The 16,538-nt window shown below is 47.1% G+C and overlaps 1 protein-coding gene across 2 annotated transcripts; it reads left to right on the top strand.

The window, feature by feature from the left end:
• Nucleotides 1-11,853: 11,853 nt before the first annotated feature.
• On the top strand, nt 11,854-16,100 carry LOC101785467. Of its 2 annotated transcripts, none has more exons than XM_004979315.2 (7): nt 11,854-12,019; nt 12,228-12,314; nt 12,427-12,678; nt 12,764-12,931; nt 14,903-14,956; nt 15,050-15,196; nt 15,484-16,100. In XM_004979315.2, the coding sequence occupies exons 1-7, from the start codon at nt 11,867-11,869 to the stop codon at nt 15,853-15,855; spliced, it is 1,233 nt and encodes a 410-aa protein (XP_004979372.1). In that variant the 5' UTR covers nt 11,854-11,866; the 3' UTR covers nt 15,856-16,100. The 2 variants fall into 2 exon arrangements, with proteins under 2 accessions (XP_004979372.1, XP_022685117.1); XM_022829382.1 differs by having other exon boundaries at nt 15,050-15,301.
• Nucleotides 16,101-16,538: the final 438 nt, after the last annotated feature.

Below are 16,538 nucleotides of genomic sequence, written 5' to 3'. Positions count from 1 at the left end.
AGGAGGTTGGGATAATTGGGCCGGTGAGGGCTTGGAAAAGAATAAAAGGATAAGGGGGAAATCAGCCCATGAAGCGTATAATAACCAACCTAGCACGAATCGTGCTTGTAAATATTCATTTTCTATTTGAATTAGGGATAGAATTCTAGTCAGTTAAGGAGTCATCTGTACGGGGCTATAAATAGCTACCTTTGTAAATCTGTAATCATCAACAAATCAATACAACCAACTACTTTTTCCTCGCACTTACTTTCGAGCAGGCGATTTCGCCAAATACTTTCTCCTTTTTCACGAGTTCGTACGGGTTGGCAAGGCTGCATCAACTTGATCTCCGGCTGATCTTGTAAGTTCCGTTTACTGAGTAAATTCTAAGCTTTACCTCCGGGCGTATCGCTGTTGTTTTATTTAGATTTATTCACTAGTTATCGATATTTACTAGAACCATAGGTTTTACCTGTCTTTCTAGTTTTATCACCAGTTATCCAGCTAGGAATCGGTGGTTTCGGCTTTCTTTATGTTTTGCTATTGAATTCGCTTATTTTACATATTGCCGATTGGATCTATTCCTAGTGTTGTTATTATAGCATTGTGTCGATTACTCCAGTAGTTTTCTGTCTACAAGGCTACAGTGATCGGCTGCCTTATAGCCGATTTCTTTATTACGGCAAATCGGCCGATTCGCTGATAAGCTCTCTCGAGATCGGAAACTTAGCCGATCATGATTTCTGGACCTGACACGTATTCTTCCTTGCCAATCAACAGGTCAGATTGGCTGGCACGCTGCGCGAACTGCACCAGGGCAATCACCCAAATAGGAGTTAAGCAGATTCTCCCGGGTCGTGTGTCAGACGCTGGGGATTCGGTTGACCGATTTCTAGCGCCAACACACTTTTGGCACGCCTAGTGGGACCAACACAACCGCCGCCATGTCGAAAGCTGCTGAAGTCTCCAAAGATAACATTATCGAAGTGACGGAAGCAGATCTAAAGAACGATCAGAAGGAAGAACTGGATAAGCATACGGCACAGTTCCGGAAAGCTTGCCTGCAGTCTTTCAGTCGCTCCAGAAGCGGGGAGACTATCAAGAAGACTCCGTTTCCAGCTCCCTGCCAGATCACAATCTCTGAGGACTCGGACAAGATGGCCGATATGGTCCAACAGTCCGTTTATCACGCCTTCATTGATCAATCCCCGGTGCTTGCAAATACGGTGTACAACACCGTTGTTAACTCCTTCGCTGGTGGGATACCTCAAGGATATAGGGGACCGGCATATACTCAGCCGATTCCACCAAACCAGGGTTACTTGAATTCGGTTTCTCAGCCGATCCAATTTTCCATTGGAGGTTCGGGCGCTTCCTCATCATCAGTTCCTATGGGGTATGACTCCATCCAGCTGTCCTCTGCGCCGTTCCCTCCGGTTAGCCCATCGCCTTGGGGGGCACCATCAACCACGGCCGGTCAGAATCAATCGGCCAGTCAGGGAAGCTCACAATTTCAGGCATCTTTCCAGGCGGCCACTCGGCCACCCATGCCGCCATACCAGCCTGTCGCGCCAGAGATGAACAAAACAGCAGAGCTCGTACTGTATGATGAAACAAGTGGCTCATTCAAACAGCCGACCTTTAATTCACAGCCAGCTTTCACTCAGATGCCACCTGCTTTCACTCAGCATCAGGCTATTCCACCCCCGGTATACCAGCACGTGCCAATACCGCAGCCAACGGTTCACCAGCAACAGCCAGATTGTTCGGCACGTATTGCAGAGGTGATTCAGGAACTATTCGGCTTAAAGCCAAAGGTACAAACTTACACCTATAGGACACCATACCCGTCTACATATGACCTACTGCCGTTTCCCTATCGGTATAAAGTTCCTGACTTCACCAAATTCTCGGGGATGGATGATACTTCAACCGTAGAGCACGTGAATAGATTCATCATCCAATGTGGAGAGGCAGCTATGCAAGACGCTCTACGGGTGCGGTTGTTCTCGTCATCTCTGTCCGGATCGGCCTTCCAGTGGTTCACGACATTGCCGCCGAACTCTATTATCACGTGGGCCGATTTGGAAAAACAGTTTCACAAATACTTCTACGCCGGAGTGCATGAGATGAAGCTGTCCGATTTGACCAGCCTCAGGTAGAGAAGCGACGAGCCGATATCCTCATATGTACAGAGGTTTCAGGAAATCACGAACAAGTGTTACTCTTTGGCTCTAAACGATGCACAGCTGGCTGATATAGCCTTTCAAGGTCTCCTGCCCCACATCAAAGAAAAATACGCATCACAGGAGTTCGAGAGCTTAAGCCAAATCGTCCACCGATTGTCTGGACAGGAGGTACGTTCTTTCGATCCACAGAGGAACTTCCAGAAGAAGGTGGCATTCCTAGAAGAGGTTGAGGCCGAAGAAGATGCTGAGGTCGGACTGGCAGAGTGGGTCAAGGGAAAGAAGCCGATATCATGCCCGTTCGGCAAAAAGGAGCCAGAAGCGTTCGGTTTCGACACAACGAAGGCCGATAAAATCTTCGACCTTCTCCTACAGGAAGGGCAGATCAAGCTCTCGCCATATCATACAATACCTTCTGCCGAACAACTAAAAACGATGAAATATTGCAAGTGGCACAACGCCACATCCCATGATACTAATGAGTGCAAAATCTTCAGGCAGCAGATACAGTCGGCCATTGAGCAGGGCAGACTTAAATTTGAAGTGCCGACAAAATCTGCCAAGCCGATGAAGATCGACCAGCACCCCTTTCCCACCAACATGGTTGATACGGGGAGGAACTCACTCCAAACAAAGGTGCTGACGTCCGAATCGGATAAAAAGAGTGGTGCCGTAGACCCCAGAAATCAAGCGACGCCTGAGGACGTCAAAGGAAAGCGGCGGATGGAGGATGAAGACGGCGAATCGGAAAAGCCACGCATTACTTCCCAGTTCCTGCTCCAGAAATATCAGCGTCAACATGAACGCTCAAGGTCCCGGGAAGAAGCGATGCGACGGCACGAAGATCATTGGAGGTGCCCTTTCTTCATCCACTGTTGGGAAAGCAACCTCAGGCTACCTTCGGCCGATAATTGCCTAGAATGCAACGGCCCGTATCGTGGTAATCGGCCGTTTAACAGGTCTCGCTCCAAGATGATCAGCGTCCTCCCGTGCGTGATCGGCTGGGGGGCAGAAGTGACCGATATGACCAGTCAGAAGACAGACGCCGTGACAGGCCGGGGGGCAAGTTTGATCGACGCGACAGGCCAGAAAACAGGGCCAACATCCACAGTCGGCTTGAAGAGATGGCTGACGCTCAGGTGACAGACGAGAACCCTTTGGGACGCGAACTGGAGTGGGAACGCGCCAGGTCAGGAGCCAAACCAATAAACCCCAGGTGGTGTCCCGATGGATTGACCAAATCTCAAAAACGAAGAATCCAACATCTCCGCCAATGGGAACAGCCGGAAGAGGAACAACAGAGCACGACGGACAAGAAGGAAGGAAGGCCTCGGGTATGGCGCCCCAAAAGAAACGATAAAGGGGATGATGAATCGGCGGGTGATGAATCGGTAGCCGATGTCGGCATGGTTTTCATACTGCCGATGGAATTCATGACTCCTGCCGATCGACAGGATATGTCGATAATAGAAGAACAGATGGCACAGTTGGCTCTGGAGCCAATGATAGCCACGTTCGAGAAGCCCGAGGACGACAAACGACAACACTTGAAAGCATTGTTCCTCAAAGGGCATGTCAACGGCCGCCCCCTCACCAGATTAATGGTAGATGGAGGAGCTGCAGTCAATATCATGCCGTATGTCGTGCTCCGGAAGCTTGGAAAGAGTGATGATGACTTGACCAAGACAGACATGATCCTCAAAGACTTCGAAGGCAACGTGTCTCCCGCTCGCGGCACCCTCTGCGTCAACCTCACCATCGGCAGTAAGACCCTTCCCACCACATTCTTTATTATTAATGGCAAGGGATTCTACAACATGCTACTCGGCCGGGACTGGATACACGCAAATTGCTGCATCCCGTCAACAATGCATCAATGTCTTGTACAATGGGTCGGCGACAACATCGAGGTAGTCAACGCCGATTCCGCATACAGCATCGCGGCAGCCGACACGCAGCAGTGGAGCTGCGAAACCGTCAGGTGCATATCCGGCAGAGTATGGGAGACCGACTTCCTGAAGGTGACCGATTTTGGCCTACAACCGATCCGAGCAGTCGGCTCCGAAGACTCAGAATAAATGGATCAGTTCGCCCGAGAAGATGGGAAGCTAGGACACGGGTTCACGTTGGCCAATTCACTAGAGATGATAGACTTAGGCAATGGTACCAAACCTAGGCCGACTTATATTAGTGCAAATTTAGACCCAGAATACAAATGTAAGTTGACGAACTTGTTAAGAGAATTTAAGGATTGTTTTGCTTGGGAGTATCATGAGATGCCCGGTTTAGATCGATCTATTGTTGAACATCGGCTACCCATAAAACCAGGGTATCGGCCGTACCAACAGCCTGCACGACGCTGCAATCCTAAGATTCTACCAGACATAAAAGCTGAAATAACTCAGCTAATCGAAGCAAAATTTATTCGGTAATGCCGTTATGCCGAGTGGATCTCCAACATTGTACCAGTGTACAAGAAGAACGGAAAGCTACGCGTTTGCGTTGATTTCAGGAATCTTAATCAGGCCACACCGATGGATGGTTACCCCATGCCAACGGCCAATGTGCTGATCGACACTACCGTGGGGCACAAGATTATCAGCTTCATGGACGGAAACGCTGGATAAGAACAGATTGAGAAAATAAGACCGAAGCCAAACGGATGCTTTCGGAAGGGGAAGTCTAGGCCGGTATTTATAAGAGAAAGAGGCGTGGAAATTTGGTAAGGGTGCGTCCCCATCGAAAGTAAGAAGAGCAATAAATAAAAAGGGCGTCGCGAAGGACGGTCAAAGCAGTTATTAAATGTTCGTACAAAATAGTCAGTGCTTTACAGATTACCCAGGAGGGTATCGATAGCCGCAATCGCCCAACGCCGGATCTGATCGGCAGAGTCCAGGACCCGTTGGTCTTCATCCGCCGATCCGGGGACCTCTGATGCACTACGGTGGAGCTTCAGGGCTTCATGGGCCAAGTGCTGCCTCTCCTGTTTCAAATCGGCAATGACGGAAGGGAGTTCTTGGAGCCTTTTCTCTTCAGCGCTGATTGCCTTGGTCACCTGCTCCATTTCCTTGGCAAGTTCTGCCCTTCGACATTTGAGGCGGTCTATCTCACCGACGATCCCTGGGCGGGAGTCCTCCAGAAAATGGATACGCTGGTGCACCTCTTGAGCTTGACGTTTGAATGCGTCCTCCTCTTCACGAGTCTTGGCCAGCTTAGCGCGATCAGCCATGTGACGAAGGGCTCTGAAGACCGGGATCCTCATGGGCTCGATGAATGCAGCCGGCGCCAAGGCTTCCTCCGCTTCTTCTGGCACTCGTCCGCTGACGTCACCGAAAAGCTGCCGAATCGGTGAAGCATCTTCTACTAGTCGGCCGATGTCCCCTTGAAGAAGGGATCGGATACTAGTAAGCTTGGCTCGGACGTCGTCAGGGATGGAACTCAAGGCGACTTGGCGGGAAGCGACTTCTTCGTTGTTAGAAAGGGCGACCGCGAAAGAGAAGAGGCTATTGTCAGGAGTGTCCTGTTCCTGGAAATAATAAGGAAGAAAAAATAAATCGGCTGATGGTGATAGCGAATCGGCCAAATAAAGCTTGAAAGATGTCTTACCACTTTGAAGCGAATCTCTTCAAGTTGCGTTCGGGAAGCCGTTGTTCCCTGCTCAGGGGCCTGTACCATAGGTTCATCAGAAGAGGAAGACTCCACGATGATCGGCGCGGTGCTTGGACCAGCTCCCCGAGAGAGGACCAGTGGTTGAGGAGCGCTTGGCGTACCAATGACCTGTGTCAGAAGGTTGAGTAAGTATATTATGCGAATACTAGGGGAATCGGTGAAATAGTGTTGTACCTTGACAGATGGAAGCGGGGGCGCGTCGACGGCCGATTGGGCTGCTGCCGATTGTTGTGTGTCCATAGGAGTATTCTGTGCACTCTAAGATAAGAAGGGTTAATATCAAAACAACAATCGGGAGGATTAAAATATAAGTTTACCTGAATGGCCTCTAACAACAATGACGCGGCGGCTGCCCCGGCTTGTGCGATGACTTGAGTGTCAATGTCTCTGGTGGCCTGAGGGGGTGGCGCGGCCGGAGTCTCTGCCGATACGAGCATGGGAGGATCCGCCGATTCTATACGGGCTCGGACTCGGCGGCTGGTCTTCTTGGTGACTCTCTTCTGAGTTTGTTTTGATCGGCCAGCAATCACGTCCACGGATGGAGCGTCATAGCCGATGAGAGGGTAGGAGGTGTATGGATGATGACCCTCTATTAGCCGACCACTCCGGCTGTGTGTTGGAGGAGTACGATTCTCAGCCTGAAGAAATAGTAAAATATTAGTGTTCATTCGCGTTGAAAAAAGGACAAAAAATCGGCTAAGGAAAATACCTCGGCATTCGGGTCGATGTTGGCTGGATCCAGGAGGTTGCAGTATGCCGATGTCGAATTGCAGAAGAGGAATTGTTTCCATTCGGCCCACCAAAGTTTGAATGGCTGGACAGCGAAGGGGGCTACTATCCAGTTGTTCAGATCAATAGTGTTGGAGTCCGGGATCCGGTCTCATACCCAACTGTAGTCTAGACCTGTTGTGAGCCCATCTCTGAACTTGACTCGGCCAGCGAAATATACTTGAATCGGCAGCTGACCCATGCCGAGTTGGCGTGCTGCAATAGAGGGATTGTAGAACTCGTACGTGGGGGCATCCTTCCCTGAGAAGAAGTTGGCTGGCAGGATTCCTGGCTTGATTAACTCATCGGTGAGTTCTTCGTCGAATCGGCCAGTGGTTGAGTCGAAGCAGGTTGGGACTTCAAAGATTGGGTCATCCCGCTGATAAGGAAACCAGACGGTTGCATCTTTATTAAAGCCATTGTAAAAGCATCGGAAGTACTCAGCCACTTTTGTAGCAGAGTATGTGCAACCTGGAAAGGCCGATGCCGCTTCGCCATAGGAGGTGCATCGGAGATGATCGGTAGGATCTTCTGCCGATTCAATGTTGGGGAACATCATATGGTCCACCCTCTGCTGAGTGATCTTGCTCATATAAAGGTTCAGCCATAAATTGATGAACCACCAGGGTCCGCCTGGATTTCCGATCGGCTCCCCCTTGGATAGTTTGATGCCGATTTGGTGGAGCATGTGGTACGCCGCCCCTAGTAAGTGTTTCCCAAGGGGAACAGGGGTCCTTCCTGATAGTGCTTCGGCTAAAGCCTGGGTGTTGGTTGATGGGCCGGCTGCTCTTCCGCAGAAGAAATGTTTTTCTAACCACATCATTAAAAAGGCTGTGTGCTCCCTATTCTCAACAGACCTGGCTCTTTTGTTGCATCTAATAAATCCTTTCCACCTGCCGATTCCTCTTGTGTCCAGCCGATGTGACGTTGCGGCTAAGAGGCGGAAAGGTGTGTCCGGGGAGGAAATATCAAGGTCGGTCAGTAGAACCACATCGGCCAATGTGGGAGTCATAGGTCCATGCCCAAACAAGAAAGCATTGAGGGCATCAGACCAAAAGTAAGAGGCCGCTATTACCAACGGTTCATTTTTCTCCATCTGGGACAAAGACAGGTTGATACACTGGCCGATTTTGAGCTCGTCCCATAAGACCCTCTTCGGCTCGGCTATCCGTTGGTACCATTCCCTCCAATCTGGGGTTTCATTCGGCCAAGATCTAAAAGTGCCCAACCAGTGATCCAGGTTCATGGTGGATTGTTTGAAGCGGATTCTGTGGGTTTCTAGATTGATGAGCTCTATTGGATCTGGGTTCCCCATGGGTCCGAGGCAAATAAGGCCAGGATTTCCAGTAAGATGGATGGTGATGCGGTGTCTAATTGCCTAAAAAGGAAAGAGGGGGGTGCAAAAGTAAGAAACAGATCTAAGAGTAAATGCATTGCCGATAGAGGAAGGATTCGGTAATAACCTCTGAGATGAAGTTCCTAGTAGTCGGCGTGACCGCCGGTGCAGCTGCGGAGGATGAGGCCGCGATGGGGATCGCCATTGGGATCTCCGATGAAGCTCCTTCTTCTGATGACGGAGCAACTGCTGTCGCCACTACCGCCGGGGGTGCTATTTCCGGAGCATCGCGCGCTGGAGAACTGCCTGAAGGAGCCGCCATTGGAGGGGAAGAGAAGAAGCAACAGGAGGATGGCGCTGGGAAGCTTCGGCGACAAGGGAAAAGTGCTGAGGGAAGAAGAAGGCGCGCGCGCTGAGGAAGAAAGACGTGAGCTTGAAGGTGAAGTGCGGGGTGAACCGCTATTTAAAGGGTGCCTGAAGAGGGGTAAAAATGGAATTTTTACCGTGCCGGCGTTTCGAGTTTTTAGGGAGTAGTGGTTGTCGTGGGCGCCCGTTTCGAAAAGATTGCAATCATCAGCTGGAAGACCGCAAAACGGAAGGATATTTTCATTGCGGCTGTTTCGGAGGAGAAGTTGAAAAGAATTTTGAAGTAAAAGACTATGTTTTTACTCCGAAACTGGGGGCCATTGTGTTGACGCCAGATTTCGTCACTAGTAGAATCGGCGCAAGGAAGAGAGGAAATTGGAAAAGTACAGTTGGGAATCGGTCGAATGGTGCTACAGTACGAGATCGGCCGATGACTTCTGCCTCGCTTAACCCTTGGGGTTCGGATCGAATGCACCGGGTTCCCAATCGGTTGCCTTTTGCCGATAAGGAATCGGCCGATTAGGAGGTTGGGATAATTGGGCCGGTAAGGGCTTGGAAAAGAATAAAAGGATAAGGGGGAAATCAGCCCATGAAGCGTATAATAACCAACCTAGCACGAATCGTGCTTGTAAATATTCGTTTTCTATTTGAATTAGGGATAGAATTCTAGTCAGTTAAGGAGTCATCTGTACGGGGCTATAAATAGCTACCTTTGTAAATCTGTAATCATCAACAAATCAATACAACCAACTACTTTTTCCTCGCACTTACTTTCGAGCAGGCGATTTCGCCAAATACTTTCTCCTTTTTCACGAGTTCATACGGGTTGGCAGGGCTGCATCAACTTGATCTCCGGCCGATCTTGTAAGTTCCGTTTACCGAGTAAATTCTAAGCTTTAACTCCAGGCGTATCGCTGTTGTTTTGTTTAGATTTATTCACTAGTTATCGATATTTACTAGAATCATAGGTTTTACCTGTCTTTCTAGTTTTATCACCAGTTATCCAGCTAGGAATTGGTGGTTTCGGCTTTCTTTATGTTTTGCTATTGAATTCGCTTATTTTACATATTGCCGATTGGATCTATTCCTAGTGTTGTTATTATAGCATTGTGTCGATTACTCCAGTAGTTTTCTGTCTACAAGGCTACAGTGATCGGCTGCCTTATAGCCGATTTCTTTATTACGGCAAATCGGCCGATTCGCTGATAAGCTCTCTCGAGATCGGAAACTTAGCCGATCGTGATTTCTGGACCTGACACGTATTCTTCCTTGCCAATCAACAGGTCAGATTGGCTGGCACGCCGCGCGAACCACACCAGGGCAATCACCCGAACAGGAGTTAAGCAGATTCTCCCGGGTCGTGTGTCAGACGCTGGGGATTCGGTTGACCGATTTCTAGCGCCAACAATAACAAAATGAAGTTAAGCAAGAATAAAAAACATGAACAACAACAGTACCTTCGAGGCCTTGAAGCTCGAGGAAAACAACAAAGCAAGCATGAATCTTAAAAAGCTCAGTTGACGGTGCATAGTATAGCAGCAAAACGCAAAGGCAATCTGAAAGCGACCCGCATGAAAGGGAGCCTTGAACCTCAAGCTGAAAACGAACCATCAATCAATTGGAAGTTGGCACGTAGGTCACAAAAGTTAACTATTGGCTCATCTCTTCTCCGATGCTCGAGGGTGATGTTTTTTGGTAGAGTGATCCTTTGTCGCGGGTTTAGCACGTCAGAGTCGACCCTCACCCACGAGGGGCTATTGTTGGGGATCATCCAAAAATTGATCAACCTTGAGCGGTGTTCATTAGCAAAAACTAGCTAACCTCACAAGATCAAGATCAGTGGACAAAACTTACTTAACCTTGCAGGTTCTAAATAAGCGTGTAAACTACGTTAACCTTGCATCTTCTTTGTCATTTCGACTTCGAGGCTAAACATTATTTGCTGATGGCTAAGATATGAATTAACTTGCCCTTGAACGCTCGAAGCTAATCTCAAGCACTGTGTTTTTTGTTATGTTTTCTACTCAAGGTCTAGACTGAGCTATGCGCGTTAAGGTTGAAGACATGAGGCTAAGGAGTCTCCTCAATGCGAAGCTAATAAGGTTCTGAAGCTGAAGACTTAGACGAAAACAAGAAGCCTCGTGGTTAAAGTCTCGAAGGTGTGAGAAGCATGACTACATAAAAACGTGATAAGCATGACTACAAGGAGGCGTGACTACAAGGAGACGTGAGATACGTGACTCTGCAGGAGAGTTTAATTTGTACACGTTACCCCAAAGACCTTTATGTACAACATATTCCAGTAATGTAGTAGGTGAGAAAGGGTATTCACGGTATGTAAAATGACCTCCGAGTCACTATAAAAGGGGAGTCCTACCCCGTTGTAAAGGGAGGGATGATTTTCCAGAGATGGCAAGTGTTTTTCCCATTCCATCTTTTGAGCACGAGTCTCTTTGAGATTGCATCCCAACAACCGTCTCAAGTCAAACTTCCAAATCATTTGAGAGACTGACGATTCAAAAGTTAACATGTTAAAAAATGTCAGTTGAACATTCAAAAGTTGTGATCTTTCACTAAAAAGACTTGGACCAAGTATGTCCTCGTAATCAGCACCTAACAGATTGGCTTAATTATTTGTTGGCATCACATTGCTTGAAGTTAAATATACGCTACGATTAATTTAAGTATTTACCCTCGAAGTTGAATAATCGTTAGCAGCAAATAATCACTTAACAAAAGATTTGGAGTAAGTCTACACCCGATAATCACGCAATCAAAGGGAAGGATGTGGTCGATTATCTGCCGAAAGGAGCGAATTAGAGCTTTGAAATTTCTGTGACATTGACTGAATAGTGCCTATACGCGGGATACTGTTGCAACGCAATTAACCATAGATCGACGGACGACTAAGACATTTACTAGTTGGGTAATGTCTGCACCCACATTATATATCTACTTGGATGTACAATCGTCTATATAAATGGATAATGTCTCTGCATTTGCATCTTTACAAATTCAAGGTCAACTATAGCAACTAACCGATTGGTGGCTAGATAGTTAAGTGACATAATCAACGTCTGTCCATGGAGTTTGTCAACTCTTGGAATCAGTTTGCTGATTTTGTTTTCTGAGCTCACGTATATACTTTAAAAATCCATGGAGTAGAAAGCTTTTTAAAACACAGCACCTCAATACCTTGGTGACAATATACAAAAGCACCTCGACGGCATGAAACCTCGGCATCAGGTGCTGGCAAATGTCAATTCATGTCAGAAGGAGAGCAGCTCTTACCAATCCATCCGTGGTTCCGCGAACATGCTAGCAACTTTCGAAGCATCTTCTTCTTATGTCAAAGCGTATGAAAAAACAATACTCTGACGCCACATATATAATATACATCTTGATTATAGAAGGTAGTAGCTAAGATAACTTTGTTTCAGTCCATATCCCTAAAACAAATACTCTGACGTACGCCAGAGCCAGGCCGGCCGAGACGTACATCTCTTACCTTTTAAAAGCTCATGCTGAAGAGAAACCGAGATAACAACAGGATCTTACAATGGCAGTGACGCGAGCGTGCTTGATCGCGCTCGTCGTGGCTCTCGCAGTTGTGGCGGCAGCGGGGGGCGCTGCCGGGACGTCGGAGCAGCGGCGGCGGCAGGTGCGAAGCCTCCTCAAGAGGCTCAACAAGGATCCTCTCGCAAGCATTGAGGTACTCTTCATTCTCTTGTGTTGTCATTCAGCAGCTTCATGATTTGCGTGCAGTACACTATATTACAAAAATGATCCACATATATTTACTTACTTTTTGCAACTGAAAATTTTCATATGACCTTCGGATTCATTCCAGTCCTAATGTATGCATAATCCTCTCTTCTTTTCTACTTTTATTGCGAGTACTGATTCTATGAAAACAACAGAGTGCAGATGGAGATATCATAGACTGTGTGCCCATCTCCAAACAGCCTGCATTCGATCATCCACTCCTCAAGAACCATACTATCCAGGTTCCTCTCAGCTGCACCATTGCCCTTTTCATTTCATTGTTGGGTGCAGATCGACTAGCTGCAGTTCCCCCCAACACCACATAAACACATTGCGTGCATCGTCACCTTCCAGATGCGGCCTTCTTACCACCCAGAAGGCCTGAGCGATGATTCCAACATCGCACCACATTCAATCACCCAAACATGGCATCAGAATGGCAAATGCTGCCCTCCAAACACAATACCAATCCGAAGGACCAAGGAGGAGGATGTCCTGAGGGCTAGCTCTATCAAGAGGTATGGGAAGAAGAGGCCAAGGAGCATACCGAACTTCTTTTCCGTTATTGATGACCCTAACAAGCTCAATGTGACGATTGGCCACCAGGTACAACACCTATTCAAGAATCACCATTGTACAATTATTATTTTAAAATTTATCATTTAACTTCGTTTGCTCTCTCATTGAGCAGCACGCCATAGCGTATACACCGAAGGCTAGGTACTATGGAACCAAAACCAGCATCAATCTGTGGGAACCAACTATTGGGAGGGCCAAAGATTTCAGCTTGGCCCAGCTCTGGATCTCTGGGGGTTCCTATAGCGGCAACGACCTCAATACAATTGAAGCAGGATGGCAGGTTAGACCTCCAAGGGAAACATTAACCCACCTTCATAAATGTTCTGTGAAACGCTGACTTTCAGCCTCCATGGTATATGTGATGCTGAAAGAGCCACAGCTACGACGAGTAGGAATTACCTAAAAAAGATTCTTTCATGAGTTGTTCTAGCAGCATTATTACCAGGGGCGAAGGGCAAGTAGATTTGCTACAGAGCTAGAGAAACCACTTTTGATCCTTGACAAAAATCTCAGAACGAATCGGACCCGGGACTAAAGAGGTATTAGTCCCGGGTCTAAAATTGGTAATAACTCAGAGCCCTTTTAGTTCCGGTTGGTGGTTCCATCTGAGACAAAAGTGGAGCTTTTAATCTCGGTTGGAGCTACCAGCTGGAATAAAATGAATTAGTCCCGGTTGAAGCCACCAACCAGGACTAATTCATGACGCCAGCATTTATCTCTCCGACTTCTCTCTCTCCCTTATATGCTCCTCTCCTCTCCCTCAACTCGCTCCACCCTCTGCTCCCTCTCCCTCCCCAGCCTCCTAGTTAGCGCTCCTCCCTCTTTGCTCCCTCCCTTCCTCCCCACCTCCTCCTCTCCGTTTGCTCCCTCCCTCCCTCCCCACCTCCCCGGCCTCCTCCTCCTAGCTCCCTACCTGTGAGATGGCCCGGCGTGGGCGGAGCTGCCCAATGCGGTGCCGGGGGGCGACGGCCCGGCGCGGTACCGGTGGACAAGGGCCCGTCATGGCGCGGGCGGCCCTAGTGCAAGTGCAAGTGGCTTCGGCCTAGCATGCCTCATGCTCCCAAGCGAGCTGCTAGATTTGATTCACCTCTATTAATGATTTGTTTGTGATTTTTGCTGGTGAATCCACCACGTGTTGTGAATCAAATCGAACTCATGTGTTGTGACTTGTGAATCAGATCATGTGTGAATTGATTGGTTGTGTGCTCTATTACTTGTGTGATAGTCATGTAAGATGAGCATGTTTCATGCTTCAATTTGTGAAGTGTCAATTATTTATGCTCTTGATTTGATTATCTCTGTGGTGGAGTTGGAGCTCGAGGAGGTGGTGGTTGAGGCAGAGCTGTAGCTAGTGGTAGAGACGTGAGCAGGCACAATGGGGATGGCCCACATTTTTTTTTATTTTTTTGGAAGCCTTTTGTCCCGGTTGGTAATACCAACCAGGATAAAAGGTAAGCTTTAATCCTGGGTGAGATAACCGGGACTAAAGGTCGGGACCTTTAGTCTCGAAAGATTAGTTCTGGTTGGATTTTCGAGACTTATGCGTCTCTCCAACCGGGTCTAATGCTCACTTTTCTACCAGTGATATACAGCTCTTGTGTTTACACATGTTCAATTTTTTTGCAAAAACACAGAATAGATAAAGACACTCACATATATGCATGTACACTCACCCACTATAAACACCTGAGTCACACAGATGCACATAATACTCACCTTTATGAAGGCATGCTTGCACATCCAATCCCTATGAAAGCTTCGAAGGACTAGGCTCGCACATCTTTAGATTAATAAAGTAACCAAAAGACGTGTAGTTTTTTACGAGCACATCACCTACCACTAAAGGAATGGGAGTTTTCATCCGCATCATGGCCTAGAACAGTAGCTCATAGGAGGTGAACGGAAACGACACATCTTGAAATGACGAAACTAGCAATAGCCATAGCACCAAGTTATTATAGAAGGCTGCAATAGGAAGTGAAATCGATGAAGCTAAGCTTTTAAGTAAACATGTATCCAAGGTGTGACGAAAACGGAGAAACTAAGAGTTGGGATGAAAGAGAATATAGAGCATTTAGTAATTAATGGAAATACTTCATATGAGGACCAAATTAAAATGTATCTACATAGGTATTTTGACAAACTCTTGGCAATAAATTTTGTGATTCCTATGCATGTTGTAATGCATATTATTAAGTCATGCAATCTCTTTCAGTATGGCTAACGGTCTGTTCTCTCCACAAAATTGCAGGTTTACCCTGAGTTGTACGGGGATAGATCTACAAGACTCTTCATATACTGGACTGTAAGATAAGCATCACATTCCTTTTTATCTTTATCAGTAAGTTAGGAAATGGCATATAAGTTACTAATTCTTTATTGCTACGGAATATTGTAGCGTGATGCATATCGAAGAACAGGTTGCTATAACCTACAGTGCTCAGGGTTCATCCAAACAAACAATCAGATCGCCATCGGTGGTAGCTTCTCCCCTGTATCCAGATACGGTGGCTCACAATATGAAATAACTATTTTAATCTGGAAGGTAAACCAAAAAATCTTTCACATTCCGAGCATAGCAAATCAAATTCATGGATGGACACCGAAAGCGTGCCAGCTTCTTGTTCTTTCTCGAGGCAAAAGTTCAATTGTAAGTTGAGGCTACAACCGTGATGACGTTGGCCTGTTTGTGGCCTCACTCATGAGTCGAGTTGTTCCCATGCACGCAACAGATTTTTCCACAAATGCAACTAGATCTCTCATGTTAGCCTTTTGAACTATATCCCCTTGCCATAATCCTGTCTGACTCTCCAGTAATTTTTTTGCCTGCAGGATCCAAAGGGGGGCAACTGGTGGTTGCAAGTAGGAAACCATATTTTGGGTTATTGGCCATCAACCATTTTCTCGTACTTGCAAATTAGTGCATCCTATGTCATGTGGGGCGGAGAGGTGTACTCGCCTTACGCCGGCCAAACTTCGACAGACATGGGCAGTGGGCACTTCCCTGGGGAAGGGTACAGCAAGGCCAGCTACATCAGGAACATACAAGTGGTCGATTCGTTCAACAAACTCAATTCACCAAATGTTGTGGGATTGGGGAATAAGCAGCCCAACTGCTACAACGTGCAGAGCGGCACCAATAGCATCAACTGGGGCACTTACATATTCTACGGAGGACCAGGGAAGAACCCTAGCTGCCCATAGTAGAAACCTAGCGGCACCATATCTCCTTGTCACATGACGAATAACCCTTTAGCAATGCATTACGCATTACTAGAGGCCCAGCAAGTATTGTTAGTGTCTATACTAGCGCTTGTAAATGTGTTGCAACATGTGGCGCTGCAAGGATAAATTGCTACATATGTATGTATCTACATATGCATTGGGTAAGATGTGTGAACAAGTATACGAAGTTTGAAAGAAATATGTTAAATTAAAGTTTGCAACAATTATATTAGACTTATGCACGTTTTGAAATGTTAAATTGTTAGTGGAACTGAGTATGCACTGCATATAAAGTACCCTACTATATTGGTAAGCAGAGGCATATTAGAGTTATGTCGCACGTCCATGAGCACAGACACAAGCAATTCGTGGTCACTTAAACCTATTGTCAGTGACTCCATACGATTACTGATCTTTTTGTCATATCCGGACTTTAGTTCAGGGTCTCCAAAGTACAAATACCCGAAGCCAAAAAAAAATTGTGTCACATTGGAAATGACTTTTAGGGGGTGTTTCGCAGCACTCCACTAAAAATTTTTATAGCTCCACACACTAGTAGAGAACTGACTTTCGATCCGCCCCCTTTTATCCCGGTTTAAAAGTGGCCCGGGACAAAAGGGGGTGCGCCGGGGTGCGGGAATTTGGAGGGGAGCATTAGTCCC

Source organism: Setaria italica, chromosome VIII (genome assembly GCF_000263155.2).
Source record: "Setaria italica strain Yugu1 chromosome VIII, Setaria_italica_v2.0, whole genome shotgun sequence".
Lineage (NCBI taxonomy): Eukaryota > Viridiplantae > Streptophyta > Magnoliopsida > Poales > Poaceae > Setaria > Setaria italica.
Note: the sequence above shows the minus strand (reverse complement) of the source record. Positions and strands in the feature narration are given on the sequence as shown.

Excerpts from the sequence above, each read along its gene's own strand:
- LOC101785467 (XM_022829382.1), top strand. The coding sequence starts at position 11,867 with ATGGCAGTGACGCGAGCGTGCTTGATCGCGCTCGTCGTGGCTCTCGCA. Across the intron at positions 12,020-12,227 it reads ATCCTCTCGCAAGCATTGAG|AGTGCAGATGGAGATATCAT; the intron begins GTACTCTTCATT and ends TGAAAACAACAG. Across the intron at positions 15,302-15,483 it reads CTCGAGGCAAAAGTTCAATT|GATCCAAAGGGGGGCAACTG; the intron begins GTAAGTTGAGGC and ends TTTTGCCTGCAG.